Source organism: Ahaetulla prasina, chromosome 6, assembly GCF_028640845.1.
Source record: "Ahaetulla prasina isolate Xishuangbanna chromosome 6, ASM2864084v1, whole genome shotgun sequence".
In the NCBI taxonomy this organism is placed as follows: Eukaryota; Metazoa; Chordata; class Lepidosauria; order Squamata; family Colubridae; genus Ahaetulla; species Ahaetulla prasina.
In genome coordinates this window covers 55,905,761-55,922,811 of record NC_080544.1, presented here as the reverse complement: position 1 = coordinate 55,922,811, position 17,051 = coordinate 55,905,761, and the positions used below count along the sequence as shown (strand labels likewise).

Sequence of the window (17,051 nt, the reverse complement as noted above, 5' to 3'; positions counted from 1 at the left end):
CATCCTTATTTGGCAGGAATAAAAATGACTTCAGGCTTTCTACCAGCTATCGGCTTCCACATGTTTTACTTCTAGAATTGGACAAAGCATCACATCAAACTTTCTATCTAAAATTTATCTCATTTGTGAAATTATTGTAACTTCACCAGAATCTTCATTTTTTGTCATCAGCCATTTGGTCAAGTCTGACCCTGGGTCACTCTATGAAACAGAGCTCTCTATGTCCCTCTTTTCTCACAGCCTCATTTAGATCTGCCATGGGGTCCCAATGTTATTCTCTAGTGTTCAACCAGAAAAAAACTCCATCAGCAAACTGTATTTCACTGTTGTTGTTTCCTCCTCCCATGTCTTTCCCCCCTCTTTTTATACTGCTCAGAAGTCCCACTTGAACATATCAGGAGGCTTCCACTGGAATGAAGTTCTCAGTCATGTTACTCCTTTAGCTACCTGCATTGAATTAGTGCAATATTTTTATTTAATTTTTCTTATTTGCTTATAATATTATTTTGAGGTATTTCATTTCTTGATGTATCACTGTATAGTATTTTCATTAGTTTGATTTCATAAGGATTCATTCAGTAAATTAATGTTTGGAGGTCTTTTGGTAGTTAATATGAGCAGAAAAATTGCAGACTTGGAGAGTAATACTGTTCTCAGCAGCATTAACATGTCAAGTGGCTGCACTGAAGTTTAGCTGCCAAACTTTTCCAATATTGGAATACAATGGAAAGATTCTCCATTGTAATTTTGGGTCAGGTAAGCTAAGATTCCAGTGAGTTGCTGCCTAAGCACATCTGAAATTTAGTAAAACCTTTTATATTAATCACTTTCTAGATGAAAGATCGTCATTTATCAAGAAACTTTCTAGATGGAAGATTACCATTCATCCATATGCAATTAATTTAAAAAGGGAAGGCCCAATATAATTTAAAGCCTAAACAGCTTGTTTCTATTTCTGTAAGAAGTATACAAACACAGCTATGTAAATAATAATTAACAAATCAAGTCAAATATGACATAATTAAAAGCAACCATATTCTTTAATTTACCTTGCGCTTATTTGTTGGGCAGACATAAAGGTAGCTCAAAATGGTCTTCAGGCCCACTTTGTCATTTATCTTTTCATATGTTGTCCCATAATCAGTTGACCTGCAATTCCAGAGAAAATTTTTAAGTAAGCATAAACACCACAGCAAGAATAAGATGCAAACTGTTTGGTTTTTTCCAGCTTAAAACAAAATCACTCTCAGGAGACAGTAGTCATTTTCGTTTTGTTTTTTGTTTTCCCCAGATTCACACTGTATATGATGTCACTTAAGTATGCACTCATGCTTTCGTGTGACAAGTTAATATTTGCATTTAAATTAGGTTAGGAAAAATTAAAATTGCATCTTCAGTGTCACTGAAAATAAATGTTACAATAAAAAATGTCAATCAGGTTTGAAGAGGTAATGTTTGTCATTAATGCAAATGTCAGGATAACAAGAGGCTGAATTAGCTTTTGTCTATTATTATGTTCTGTCATATTGGAAAATATTGTTGTCCTTTCAGTTATCACAGTTTTGCAAGTACAACTACTTAATCCAGTTCATGATTTATTTTTTAATGCTTCAAAAGGCTATGACTAGACACCACTAACCAAAATTACTTGCTTTGTATCACTTGCATTGTTCCTATGTATCTTTTAAATGAGCTTAAAAACCATAGTTTGATGAGAAACCTTCTTAAAATGGAATCTTCTGTTTGACTATTACCAATTAATTTTTAAAATATAAACACTACAATAGATACACTAAAACAGATTTTGATATTTGGGATTCTATACTGTATAAATTCCATTACTTAATATTTCCTAGAGGATCATGTATATTGATGATGACTTATTTGGTTCACTCATACATATTACAAGAACAATGTAAAAACCAAGGAATTTTGACAATGATAAACAACAATAATTAAATAGAGCCAAATCATGAAGATAAACATAGTTGTGTGAAAGGACACAAATTCTCAACATAGTCTTGTAGTAAGTCCCATATAATTATGATTTTCATTTCATATTCTTCCTGACCACTTTATATGTATTATGCTTTGTTTCCCAGCAATTAAAAACAAAAAAGAAATAATATGAACTGATAACACGTATTCTACATAAGAGAAACTCTTAATGTGACATGAACAAATAATAACAAGGTAATTCATTCCTACAATTAGAAAATAGCATGTACCATTCAATTTTAGAATTCTTGATATTTACTGAAGAAAGTGGAGAATACTGTATACTAGTTATGTATATTCATCAAAATCCTAGTCTCTTCAGCTTATCCTCAATTTACAACAGTTTGTTCAATGACTGTTCAAACTTACAACATCACTGAAAAATATGATTTATGACTGGTTTCATTTCAAATCATTGAAGCATCCTCATCATCATCTGATCAAAATTCAGACACTTGGCAAATTTTTTATGGTTGCAGTGTTGCAGGGTTATGAGATCACCTTTTGCGACCCTTTCTCACAAGCAAAGTCAATGGACAAGCCAGATTCATTTAATAACCATATTGCTAACTTAACAACTGCAGTGATTCACTTATCAACTGTGGCAAAAAAAAGTTTGTAAAATGGGGCAAAATTCACTTAACAACTATTTCACTTAGCAACAGAAATTTTGGGCTACATTGGAACACAAGTTGATGACTATGTATAGCATCAACTATTGAAATCCAGTAATGAGGGAAAACTATGTGCAAACCTAATATTTCATCCATTTTGAATCATCACAAAGTACCTGGAATCCGTGTATAAAACTTTTATCTAAAGAAAACAAGCTCAGAGTTCCATAGAATTGGTCATTAGCCTTCTATTTGAACTCTTTCCCTTACAAAAGAAAGAACCCCCCCGCCCCCCGTGATAATCTGGTATATTAGTTGTCAGTGAAATTCACATTAAATAGATGCTTTTTATTTTATCAAATAATAAAATATCAGGATAATGTAATGTATCTTTAAACTTTTGGAGGGAAATTTGGGCGGGAACAAGCACGTTGCTGATTGGTTCAAGCATAAGCTGAAACTGTATAAAAGGAGGGATTTTGCCGGAGGTTTTTCACTGGGGTCACTATAAACTAAAGAGCTGTTGTCACTCACTGGTCTCCTGCCTCGTTATTGCCCGAATCTAACATTGGCGACGAAGGTGGGATCCTGAGGCAGTGAGATCAGGAAAAAAGAGCTGAAGGAGCGAAAGAAGACGCGAACCCAGCCAGTTTGACCCAGCAAAAGAGAAATGGGGGTCATACATGGCTCGCTTCGAGTTTTTCCTCGAGGCAAACGAACTACAAGGAGTTTCGGATAATAGGAAGCGAGCGTACTTCCTGAGCCACTGCGGTCCAGAGGTTTTCGATACCGTGGAGTCACTTTCAGAGCCAACGCCGGTACAATCGGTACCGTGGCAAACACTACAAACAGCACTTCGAGCGCACTAAGCACCGGTACCCTCAAAGTTCGTCCAACGGTTCAAGTTGAGGCAGCGGGTACAGCGAGAAGGCGAATCGATAAGCGTGTACATGGCCGCATTGAGGAAAGCCGCGAACCACTGTGAGTACAGAGATTTGGAGGACTCCTTACTCGAACAGCTCATTTGTGGGGTTAGAGACATCCGACTGCAAAGGCGGCTGCTGTCTAAGAGCAACCTAACTTTGGCAATAGCCCTGGACGAAGCCAGGGCTCACGAGATGTCTACAAAAGCGGCAGAAACATTGCAAAAGCCGAACGCACAGGGTACCGGGGCGAAGACAACACCGGTCCACAATGAGGAAGTCCAGGCCGAGTCAGAAGGTGAGGAAGAGGAAGAGGTTTTCCACACCGGCCGGTCGGAAAGAGGGGACCGGGGCGAATGCGTGAGTTGGGGGCAAAATTCACTTAACAACTGCAGTGATTCACTTATCAACTGTGGCAAAAAAGTTTGTAAAATGGGGCAAAATTCACTTAACAACTGCAGTGATTCACTTATCAACTGTGGCAAAAAAGTTTGTAAAATGGGGCAAAATTCACTTAACAACTGCAGTGATTCACTTATCAACTGTGGCAAAAAAGTTTGTAAAATGGGGCAAAATTCACTTAACAACTGCAGTGATTCACTTAACAACTGCAGTGATTCACTTATCAACTGTGGCAAAAAAGTTTGTAAAATGGGGCAAAATTCACTTAACAACTGCAGTGATTCACTTATCAACTGTGGCAAAAAAGTTTGTAAAATGGGGCAAAATTCACTTAACAACTGCAGTGATTCACTTATCAACTGTGGCAAAAAAGTTTGTAAAATGGGGCAAAATTCACTTAACAACTGCAGTGATTCACTTATCAACTGTGGCAAAAAAGTTTGTAAAATGGGGCAAAATTCACTTAACAACTGCAGTGATTCACTTATCAACTGTGGCAAAAAAGTTTGTAAAATGGGGCAAAATTCACTTAACAACTGCAGTGATTCACTTATCAACTGTGGCAAAAAAGTTTGTAAAATGGGGCAAAATTCACTTAACAACTGCAGTGATTCACTTATCAACTGTGGCAAAAAAGTTTGTAAAATGGGGCAAAATTCACTTAACAACTGCAGTGATTCACTTATCAACTGTGGCAAAAAAGTTTGTAAAATGGGGCAAAATTCACTTAACAACTGCAGTGATTCACTTATCAACTGTGGCAAAAAAGTTTGTAAAATGGGGCAAAATTCACTTAACAACTGCAGTGATTCACTTATCAACTGTGGCAAAAAAGTTTGTAAAATGGGGCAAAATTCACTTAACAACTGCAGTGATTCACTTATCAACTGTGGCAAAAAAGTTTGTAAAATGGGGCAAAATTCACTTAACAACTGCAGTGATTCACTTATCAACTGTGGCAAAAAAGTTTGTAAAATGGGGCAAAATTCACTTAACAACTGCAGTGATTCACTTATCAACTGTGGCAAAAAAGTTTGTAAAATGGGGCAAAATTCACTTAACAACTGCAGTGATTCACTTATCAACTGTGGCAAAAAAGTTTGTAAAATGGGGCAAAATTCACTTAACAACTGCAGTGATTCACTTATCAACTGTGGCAAAAAAGTTTGTAAAATGGGGCAAAATTCACTTAACAACTGCAGTGATTCACTTATCAACTGTGGCAAAAAAGTTTGTAAAATGGGGCAAAATTCACTTAACAACTGCAGTGATTCACTTATCAACTGTGGCAAAAAAGTTTGTAAAATGGGGCAAAATTCACTTAACAACTGCAGTGATTCACTTATCAACTGTGGCAAAAAAGTTTGTAAAATGGGGCAAAATTCACTTAACAACTGCAGTGATTCACTTATCAACTGTGGCAAAAAAGTTTGTAAAATGGGGCAAAATTCACTTAACAACTGCAGTGATTCACTTAACAACTGCAGTGATTCACTTATCAACTGTGGCAAAAAAGTTTGTAAAATGGGGCAAAATTCACTTAACAACTGCAGTGATTCACTTATCAACTGTGGCAAAAAAAAGTTTGTAAAATGGGGCAAAATTCACTTAACAACTATTTCACTTAGCAACAGAAATTTTGGGCTACATTGGAACACAAGTTGATGACTATGTATAGCATCAACTATTGAAATCCAGTAATGAGGGAAAACTATGTGCAAACCTAATATTTCATCCATTTTGAATCATCACAAAGTACCTGGAATCCGTGTATAAAACTTTTATCTAAAGAAAACAAGCTCAGAGTTCCATAGAATTGGTCATTAGCCTTCTATTTGAACTCTTTCCCTTACAAAAGAAAGAACCCCCATTAAAACCCTTTACAAATTGTTTCTCAGTAGGGTGCCTGTATGATTAGAACCCTCTAGGCTTTGGGTTACATTTTCTCTGCAGGATTTTGTCAAATCCTTTTCATTTCACTATTGGAAGCACTTAAAAGGCAAACAACTTTAAATACAATCTGGTCTCTGTAGATGTCATTCGAATATCTTAATGAGCCTTTTTTTTTTTTCAAATAATGAGTTCATCCTTATTTGGCAGGAATAAAAATGACTTCAGGCTTTCTACCAGCTATCGGCTTCCACATGTTTTACTTCTAGAATTGGACAAAGCATCACATCAAACTTTCTATCTAAAATTTATCTCATTTGTGAAATTATTGTAACTTCACCAGAATCTTCATTTTTTGTCATCAGCCATTTGGTCAAGTCTGACCCTGGGTCACTCTATGAAACAGAGCTCTCTATGTCCCTCTTTTCTCACAGCCTCATTTAGATCTGCCATGGGGTCCCAATGTTATTCTCTAGTGTTCAACCAGAAAAAAACTCCATCAGCAAACTGTATTTCACTGTTGTTGTTTCCTCCTCCCATATATAAAAGGCACCACAGACAGAATCAGCAAGATCCTCCACAAACATAACATCAAGACAGCATTCTGCACAAACCAAAAATATCCACCATCCTAAGAAACCCCAAAGACAAAATTGAGTTAGAAAATCAAGGAGTATATGAAATCCCATGCACCGCCTGCCCCACCACATACATTGAAGGAGTGCCGTGCCAGATGGAAGTGGACACCAGCTCATCGATCACAATTATGTCTTGGGGCACCCTCGTGAAAGACTTGCCAGCCGTCGCGAAGCGCCAACTACAGACCCAGAAGCTGAGAGTGCAGGACTACCAAGGAAATCGAATTCCTGTTCGAGGGGTGACGTCCGTCCAAGTCAAGTATGGACAGTTCAAAAAGACCCTGCCAATCACCATAGTCGATGGAACCTTACCGAGTTTGCTAGGACTGGACTGGTTCCGAGCTCTGGGCATGGGAGTGACCGGGGTCTTCAGAAACGAAGTCGACCTCAAGGCTGAACTGCTAAAGGAGTTCGAGGACGTTTTCAAAGACTGTCTGGGCAAGTACGAGGGGACCCCTATCTCTTTCAATCTAGACCCGAAAGTTGCCCCTATCAGGTTAAAGGCTAGGAGGGTTCCATTTGCCCTCAAGCCAAAGATTGACAGGGAATTGGACAAGCTAGTTAGCCAGGGAATACTAGTGCCCGTTGACCATGCGAAATGGGAGACACCCATAGTGACCCCAGTCAAACCGGATGGATCGGTCCGGATTTGTGCTGACTACAAGGCAACGCTAAACAAAGCGTTGCAAAAGAGTGCATACCCCGTTCCAGTGGTGCAACACTTGCTGCACTCGTTGGGACAAGGGCAAGTTTTCGCCAAACTCGATTTGGCTCAAGCCTACCAGCAGTTACCCGTAGATAGCAGCACAGCCGAGGCGCAGACAATTGTCACGCACCGGGGGGCTTTCAAATGCACTAGACTCCAGTTCGGAGTTAGTGTGGCCCCAGGGCTATTTCAAAACCCAATGGAGCAACTATTGCAGGGTTTACCTGGGGTGGTGCCTTATTTCGATGATGTATTGGTATCCGCTGAGAACTTAGGGGAACTGGGAGTGAGACTAAGGAAGGTTTTGGGCATTTTCCGGTCTGCCGGGCTTAAAGTTAAGCTTAACAAATGCCAAATTGGGGTAGAATCCGTGGAATTCCTAGGCTACCGCATAGACAGGGAAGGGATTCACCCCACTGAGAACAAGGTAAGGGCCATCAGGAAGGCCCCAGCTCCCAAAAATAAAACGGAGTTACAAGCATTCTTAGGTCTTGTCAACTTCTATACAGTATTCTTAAAACACAAGGCAACAATAGCCGAACCGCTACACAAATTACTAGCAAAGAAAGCTGTTTGGTCCTGGGGGAAGGCGGAAGCTAGGGCATTCGAAGGGTGCCGTGCCAGATGGAAGTGGACACCGGCTCATCGATCACAATTATGTCTTGGGGCACCTCGTGAAAGACTTGCCAGCCGTCGCGGCGCCAACTACAGACCCAGAAGCTGAGAGTGCAGGACTACCAAGGAAATCGAATCCCTGTTCGAGGGTGACGTCCGTCCAAGTCAAGTATGGACAGTTCAAAAGACCCTGCCAATCACCATAGTGACCCCAGTCAAACCAGACGGATCGGTCCGGATTTGTGCTGACTACAAGGCAACGCTAAACAAAGCGTTGCAAAAGAGTGCATACCCCGTTCCAGTGGTGCAACACTTGCTGCACTCGTTGGGACAAGGGCAAGTTTTCGCCAAACTCGATTTGGCTCAAGCCTACCAGCAGTTACCCGTAGATAGCAGCACAGCCGAGGCGCAGACAATTGTCACGCACCGGGGGGCTTTCAAATGCACTCGACTCCAGTTCGGAGTTAGTGTGGCCCCAGGGCTATTTCAAAACCTAATGGAGCGACTATTACAGGGTTTACCTGGGGTGGTGCCTTATTTCGATGATGTATTGGTATCAGCTGAGAACTTAGGGGAACTGGGAGTGAGACTAAGGAAGGTTTTGGGCATTTTCCGGTCTGCCGGGCTTAAAGTTAAGCTTAACAAATGCCAAATTGGGGTAGAATCCGTGGAATTCCTAGGCTACCGCATAGACAGGGAAGGGATTCACCCCACTGAGAGCAAGGTAAGGGCCATCAGGAAGGCCCCAGCTCCCAAAAATAAAACGGAGTTACAAGCATTCTTAGGTCTTGTCAACTTCTATGCGGTATTCTTAAAACACAAGGCAACAATAGCCGAACCGCTACACAAATTACTAGCAAAGAAAGCTGTTTGGTCCTGGGGGAAGGCGGAAGCTAGGGCATTCGAAGGGGTAAAAAACCTTTTGTCTAGCGAGAGCCTCCTCATTCAATATAATGGCACGTTGCCATTAGTACTAGTTTGTGATGCATCTCCCTATGGGGTGGGGGCTGTGCTCAGCCACAGATTGCCGAATGGAACGGAAGCCCCTATAGCATATTACTCCCGAACAATGTCCCAGGCCGAAAGGAACTATAGCCAGCTAGATAGGGAAGCATTGGCAATAGTCTCCGGGGTGAAGAAATTCCACGAATACGTTTTCGGACGAGACTTCGAGATAGTCACGGACCATAGACCCTTACTAGGTCTATTGGCAGGCGACCGCCCAACACCCGTTGCACTTTCACCCAGGCTGACCCGTTGGTCTATTTTTCTAGCGGCATACTCTTATAAATTGATCCACCGCCCCGGAAAAGACTTAGGGCATGCGGACGCTCTAAGCAGATGCCCTTTACCTGAAACCATTGAAGACCCGACCCCGGGAATTCCAGTCTTATTAATTGACTCTTGGGACTCTGGCCCAGTCACATCCAAAGAAGTGGCTAGGGCATCTTACAAGGACATTACAATAAGGACTGTAATCGGTTGGGTACAAAGGGGATGGCCCGCTGCGCCGGGTGAGCAGTTCAAAGACTTTGCAAAAAAACGAGCGGAACTGTCGGTTCAAGGGGTGTCTGTTATGGGGGAAAGAGTGGTCATTCCAGAAAAACTATGGAAAAATGTATTGGAACTATTGCATGTGGGCCACCCGGGAATCGTGAGGATGAAGAGTTTAGCGAGGAGTTATGTTTGGTGGCCCTTGATGGATCAGGAAATCAGCGACAGGGTAGGGAAATGCCAACCCTGCCAAGAGTCACGGCCACTACCCCCTACAGCCCCAATTAGAGAGTGGGAGAAACCCCAGGGGCCATGGTCCAGAATTCACATTGATTTTGCCGGCCCGTTCCACGGGCAAACCTTTTTAATTGTAGTAGATGCCTACTCAAAATGGTTAGAAATTATCCTCATGAGATCCATGACGGCTGAGGCAGTCATATCAGTCCTAAGGCACCTGTTTGTAACCCATGGGTTACCTGACACCCTGGTCTCCGACAACGGCCCGCAATTCACGGCAACTCAGTTTGAGGGGTACTTGGCAGAGGAGGGCATCAGACATGCCCTCTCGGCGCCCTTCCACCCGGCGTCGAACGGACTTGCAGAACGTTTCGTGAGAAGTGCAAAGGAAGCGCTATCTAGGATAAGTCCAGGTGATTGGCAAACAAAAATTGATACGTTCCTAGCAGTCCAACATAGAACCCCCTGTGTAGCAACTGGCCGCAGCCCGGCGGAACTATTGATGGGCAGAAAGCTCAGGTGCCCGTTAGATCGTTTAAACCCAACCTACACCCCAGATGGGTACAGGGGGACACAAGGAAAAATGAGGGAAATGGCAGTTGGTGACCCAGTGTGGGCACACAACTATAGCGAGGGGCCAACATGGTTAAAAGGAACAATCCTTGGAATAACCGGGCCAAAATCCTATATAGTAGACATGGAGGACGGCCGAGTTTGGCGGCAACACATAGACCAAATAAGAAAGCGAATACCAAGCAAATCAGAAACAAATCAGCCAGGCCCTGACTACCAAATGTTTGAATTCACAGCTGACTCAAGCCCAAGGCGAACGGGGGACTTATCTGAGTCCGATGAAGTCCAGCGACGCCAACCGGTTCCTCAGGAAGACAGCAGGGATGACTCTGCCAATAATCCAGGGCCGGACGGCCCAGAGGAGGAGCTAGGAGGAACTAAAAGTCCCTCCGAACAGCTCGACTCACTCCCCGAGAATGAATTGCGCAGGTCCGAAAGGGTCAGGAAACGCCCTTCCTACCTGCGTGACTACGTGGAGAAATGATATGCTAAATAAATGTAAATATAGGTACAATGCGTTCTGGGAGGGGAGGAGTGTAATGTATCTTTAAACTTTTGGAGGGAAATTTGGGCGGGAACAAGCACGTTGCTGATTGGTTCACGCATAAGCCAGTACTGTATAAAAGGAGGGATTTTGCCAGATGTTGTTTGCTGGGTTCACTATAAACTAAAGAGCTGTTGTCACTCACTGGTCTCCTGCCTCGTTATTGCCCGAATCTAACATTGGCGACGAGGATGGGATCCTGAGGCAGTGAGATCAGGAAAAAGAGCTGAAGGAGCAAAAGAAGACGTGAACCCAGCCAGTTCAAGGGCGGATAGTTAGCGATGTCCAGCTACACGCCGCCAGCGCCATTTGACCCAGCAAAAGAGAAATGGGGGTCATACATGGCTCGTTTCGAGTGTTTCCTCGAAGCAAACGAACTACAAGGAGTTTCGGATAATAGGAAGCGAGCGTACTTCCTGAGCCACTGCGGTCCAGAGTTTTTCGATACTGCGGAGTCACTTTCAGAGCCAACGCCGGTACAATCGGTACCGTGGCAAACACTACAAACAGCACTTCGAGCGCACTATGCACCGGTACCCTCAAAGTTTGTCCAACGGTTCGAGTTGAGGCAGCGGGTACAGCGAGAAGGCGAATCGATAAGCGTGTACATGGCCGCATTGAGGAAAGCCGCGAACCACTGTGAGTACAGAGATTTGGAGGACTCCTTACTCGAACAGCTCATTTGTGGGGTTAGAGACATCCGACTGCAAAGGCGGCTGCTGTCTAAGAGCAACCTAACTTTGGCAATAGCCCTGGACGAAGCCAGGGCTCACGAGATGTCTACAAAAGCGGCAGAAACATTGCAAAAGCCGAACGCACAGGGTACCGGGGCGAAGACAACACCGGTCCACAATGAGGAAGTCCAGGCCGAGTCAGAAGGTGAGGAAGAGGAAGAGGTTTTCCACACCGGACGGTCGGAGAGAGGGGACCGGGGCGAATGCGTGAGTTGCGGGGGCCAACATCAACGACAAAACTGCAAGTTTAAGGACGCTATTTGTCGGCGGTGCGAAAAGAAAGGTCACATAGTGCAGGCCTGTCGAGCCCCCCAACCTTCCCGCCAAAAATTCAAACCGGCCAATCAGAGCGCGGGAGCAGTGAAGCGGCCCGGGATTGGCCAGTTCAAAAAGGGCACGAAGTTAAACCAGACCATGTGAGAGTGGGCCTCGCATCAACGCGACTAGAAAAAAAGATTTTTACCAAGTCATACATTGAAGGAGTGCCGTGCCAGATGGAAGTGGACACCGGCTCATCGATCACAATTATGTCTTGGGGCACCCTCGTGAAAGACTTGCCAGCCGTCGCGAAGCGCCAACTACAGACCCAGAAGCTGAGAGTGCAGGACTACCAAGGAAATCGAATTCCTGTTCGAGGGGTGACGTCCGTCCAAGTCAAGTATGGACAGTTCAAAAAGACCCTGCCAATCACCATAGTCGATGGAACCTTACCGAGTTTGCTAGGACTGGACTGGTTCCGAGCTCTGGGCATGGGAGTGACCGGGGTCTTCAGAAACGAAGTCGACCTCAAGGCTGAACTGCTAAAGGAGTTCGAGGACGTTTTCAAAGACTGCCTGGGCAAGTACGAGGGACCCCTATCTCTTTCAATCTAGACCGAAGTTGCCCCTATCAGGTTAAAGGCTAGGAGGGTTCCATTTGCCCTCAAGCCAAAGATTGACAGGGAATTGGACAAGCTAGTTAGCCAGGGAATACTAGTGCCCGTTGACCATGCGAAATGGGAGACACCCATAGTGACCCCAGTCAAACCGGATGGATCGGTCCGGATTTGTGCTGACTACAAGGCAACGCTAAACAAAGCGTTGCAAAAGAGTGCATACCCCGTTCCAGTGGTGCAACACTTGCTGCACTCGTTGGGACAAGGGCAAGTTTTCGCCAAACTCGATTTAGCTCAAGCCTACCAGCAGTTACCCGTAGATAGCAGCACAGCCGAGGCGCAGACAATTGTCACGCACCGGTGGGCTTTCAAATGCACTTGACTCCAGTTCGGAGTTAGTGTGGCCCCCGGGCTATTTCAAAACCTAATGGAGCGACTATTACAGGGTTTACCTGGGGTGGTGCCTTATTTCGATGATGTATTGGTATCAGCTGAGAACTTAGGGGAACTGGGAGTGAGACTAAGGAAGGTTTTGGGCATTTTCCGGTCTGCCGGGCTTAAAGTTAAGCTTAACAAATGCCAAATTGGGGTAGAATCCGTGGAATTCCTAGGCTACCGCATAGACAGGGAAGGGATTCACCCCACTGAGAGCAAGGTAAGGGCCATCAGGAAGGCCCCAGCTCCTAAAAATAAAACGGAGTTACAAGCATTCTTAGGTCTTGTCAACTTCTATGCGGTATTCTTAAAACACAAGGCAACAATAGCCGAACCGCTACACAAATTACTAGCAAAGAAAGCTGTTTGGTCCTGGGGGAAGGCGGAAGCTAGGGCATTCGAAGGGGTAAAAAACCTTTTATCTAGCGATAGCCTCCTCATTCAATATAATGGCACATTGCCATTAGTACTAGTTTGTGATGCATCGCCCTATGGGGTGGGGGCTGTGCTCAGCCACAGATTGCCGAATGGAACGGAAGCCCCTATAGCATATTACTCCCGAACAATGTCCCAGGCCGAAAGGAACTATAGCCAGCTAGATAGGGAAGCATTGGCAATAGTCTCCGGGGTGAAGAAATTCCACGAATACGTTTTCGGACGAGACTTCGAGATAGTCATGGACCATAGACCCTTACTAGGTCTATTGGCAGGCGACCGCCCAACACCCGTTGCACTTTCACCCAGGCTGACCCGTTGGACTATTTTTCTAGCGGCATACTCTTATAAATTGATCCACCGCTCCGGAAAAGACTTAGGGCATGCGGACGCTCTAAGCAGATGCCCTTTACCTGAAACCATTGAAGACCCGACCCCGGGAATTCCAGTCTTATTAATTGACTCTTGGGACTCTGGCCCAGTCACATCCAAAGAAGTGGCTAGGGCATCTTACAAGGACATTACAATAAGGACTGTAATCAGTTGGGTACAAAGGGGATGGCCCGCTGCGCCGGGTGAGCAGTTCAAAGATTTTGCGAAAAAACGAGAGGAACTGTCGGTTCAAGGGGGGTGTCTGTTATGGGGGGATAGAGTGGTCATTCCAGAAAAACTACGGAAAAATGTATTGGAACTATTGCATGTGGGCCACCCGGGAATCATGAGGATGAAGAGTTTAGCGAGGAGTTATGTTTGGTGGCCCTTGATGGATCAGGAAATCAGCGACAGGGTAGGGAAATGCCAACCCTGCCAAGAGTCACGGCCACTACCCCCTACAGCCCCAATTAGAGAGTGGGAGAAACCCCAGGGGCCATGGTCCAGAATTCACATTGATTTTGCCAGCCCGTTCCACGGGCAAACCTTTTTAATTGTAGTAGATGCCTACTCAAAATGGTTAGAAATTATCCTCATGAGATCCATGACGGCTGAGGCAGTCATATCAGTCCTAAGGCACCTGTTTGTAACCCATGGGTTACCTGACACCCTGGTCTCCGACAACGGCCCGCAATTCACGGCAACTCAGTTTGAGGGGTACTTGGCAGAGGAGGGCATCAGACATGCCCTCTCGGCGCCCTTCCACCCGGCGTCGAACGGACTTGCAGAACGTTTCATGAGAAGTGCAAAGGAAGGCTATCTAGGATAAGTCCAGGTGATTGGCAAACAAAAATTGATACGTTCCTAGCAGTCCAACATAGAACCCCCTGTGTAGCAACTGGCCGCAGCCCGGCGGAACTATTGATGGGCAGAAAGCTCAGGTGCCCGTTAGATCGTTTAAACCCAACCTACACCCCAGATGGGTACAGGGGGACACAAGGAAAAATGAGGGAAATGGCAGTTGGTGACCCAGTGTGGGCACACAACTATAGCGAGGGGCCAACATGGTTAAAAGGAACAATCCTTGGAATAACCAGGCCAAAATCCTATATAGTAGACATGGAGGACGGCCGAGTTTGGCGGCAACACATAGACCAAATAAGAAAGCGAATACCAAGCAAATCAGAAACAAATCAGCCAGGCCCTGACTACCAAATGTTTGAATTCACAGCTGACTCAAGCCCGAGGCGAACGGGGGACTTATCTGAGTCCGATGAAGTCCAGCGACGCCAACCGGTTCCTCAGGAAGACAGCAGGGATGACTCTGCCAATAATCCAGGGCCGGACGGCCCAGAGGAGGAGCTAGGAGGAACTAAAAGTCCCTCCGAACAGCTCGACTCACTCTCCGAGAATGAATTGCGCAGGTCCGAAAGGGTCAGGAAACGCCCTTCCTACCTGCGTGACTACGTGGAGAAATGATATGCTAAATAAATGTAAATATAGGTACAATGCATTCTGGGAGGGGAGGAGTGTAATGTATCTTTAAACTTTTGGAGGGAAATTTGGGCGGGAACAAGCACGTTGCTGATTGGTTCAAGCATAAGCCGAAACTGTATAAAAGGAGGGATTTTGCCAGAGGTTTTTCGCTGGGGTCACTATAAACTAAAGAGCTGTTGTCACTCACTGGTCTCCTGCCTCGTTATTGCCCGAATCTAACAATATATATATATATATATATATATATATATATATATATATATATATATATATATATATATATATATATATATATATATATATATATATATATATATATATGTTTTCTGAGGTTTTCACTGTTTGTATATAGGTCTTTGGTTGTTGGGTTTTCTCCCGTGTAAGATTGGAAGTGTCTTGGCGGCGTTTCGAAGTCTCATTCGTCATCTTCAGGCTTCAACCGTGCTTCTGGGAGCAATGTGTGATCGCAGCTGTTTCTTCCTTTTAAAGGAAGAAACAGCTGCGATCACATTCCTCCCAAGGCTCAGATGAAATTTGTGCTCATAATTCCAATCTTACAGGGGCAACTAAAGACCTATATATATATATATATATATATATTACACACACATACACCAGAAACAAATGGAACTTCGTACTATAGCATATAAATACCCCACTTTCCACTCAGTAAAACCAAAATAATTTACTGTTTTAAGAAAATAAATGTATGTTATAAATTACTCAATCCAATATCTAATTAAAAATGGAAATTTATTTAGATCAAATTGTGTGTTCCTTTTTTCTATACTCAATTCCATCAATTTACCCATTTAAGTAAATTCTCATATCTTTAATAGCCACTTATGAATGTTTAAAATTGTGGCAGTTTTCCAATATTTGCCAGAATAATCTTTGCAGCAATCATAATGATGGCAATTAAATACAATTTATTTATATTTATAACATTTGTTATATAATTAAATATTTTTACTAATGCATTTATAGTCAGCCCAATTCATGCACAGTATTTAATCAAAAAAGGACAACAAAGAATGTTCTTTCTGCGCCAACTCAGAAAGCTCAAACTGCCCAAGGAGCTGTTGATCCAGTTCTTCAGAGGAATTATTGAGTTGTCATCTGCACCTCTATAACTGTCTGGTTTGGTTCTGCAACCCAGCAAGACAGACACAGACTTCAGAGGATAATTAGAACTGCAGAAAAAACAATTGCTACCAACCTGCCTTCCATTGAGGCCCTGTATACTGCACAAATCAAAAAGAGGGCTGTGAAAATATTTACAGACCCCTCGCATCCTGGACATAAAATGTTTCAACTCCTACCCACAAAATGACGCTATAGAGACTGCACACCAGAACAAGTAGACATGAGAACAGTTTTTTCCCCGAACACCATCACTCTGCTAAACAAATAATTCCCTTAACACTGTCAAACTATTTACTAAATTTGCACTACTATTAATCTTCTCATTGTTCCCATCACCTATCTCCTTCCACTTATGACTATAACTTTGTTGCTTGTATCCTTACAATTTATACTGATACTGATTGTTTCCTGATTGCTTAATTGTAGCCTATGACTATCATTAAGTGTTGTATCATTATGTTAAATTTGTACCCTATGACTATCATTAAGTGTTGTAAGTGTTGTACCTTGATGAAGGTATCTTTTCTTTTATGTACACTGATAGCATATGCACCAAGACAAATTCCTTGTGTGTCCAATCACACTTGGCCAATAAAAAAATCTATTCTATTCTATTCTATTCTATTCTATTCTATTCTATTCTATTCTATTCTATTCTATTCTATTTACTGTTTATTTGAATAGTAGTAGAATGTTTCTCTTGGTTCAGACCCCCCAAAAATTGTTCTCAAAATCTAAAAGGGTGATTCTTTCCAACACCCATTTGTTTGATATACAATATACTCTTCCTCCTCTTTCTTGTTTTAATGATACAAAATCTTTCAGTTAGCCCAACTACAATTGATAATATATTGAAAACACATTTTAACCTAAAAAAAGTTTTTAATTCTAGAATAAAAGTGTTTTATCATCATAACTTAAACC

General features: G+C 43.1%; 1 protein-coding gene across 1 annotated transcript in view; it reads right to left on the bottom strand.

The window, feature by feature from the left end:
• Nucleotides 1–17,051, bottom strand: part of SORCS1 (sortilin related VPS10 domain containing receptor 1) — a 508,480-nt gene that overhangs the window by 272,378 nt on the left and 219,051 nt on the right. Inside the window, exon 3 of the mRNA XM_058189114.1 lies at nucleotides 1,050–1,149. Within this exon, the coding sequence (XP_058045097.1) occupies nucleotides 1,050–1,149 (100 nt within the window). The remainder of the gene's footprint in view (nucleotides 1–1,049; nucleotides 1,150–17,051) is intronic.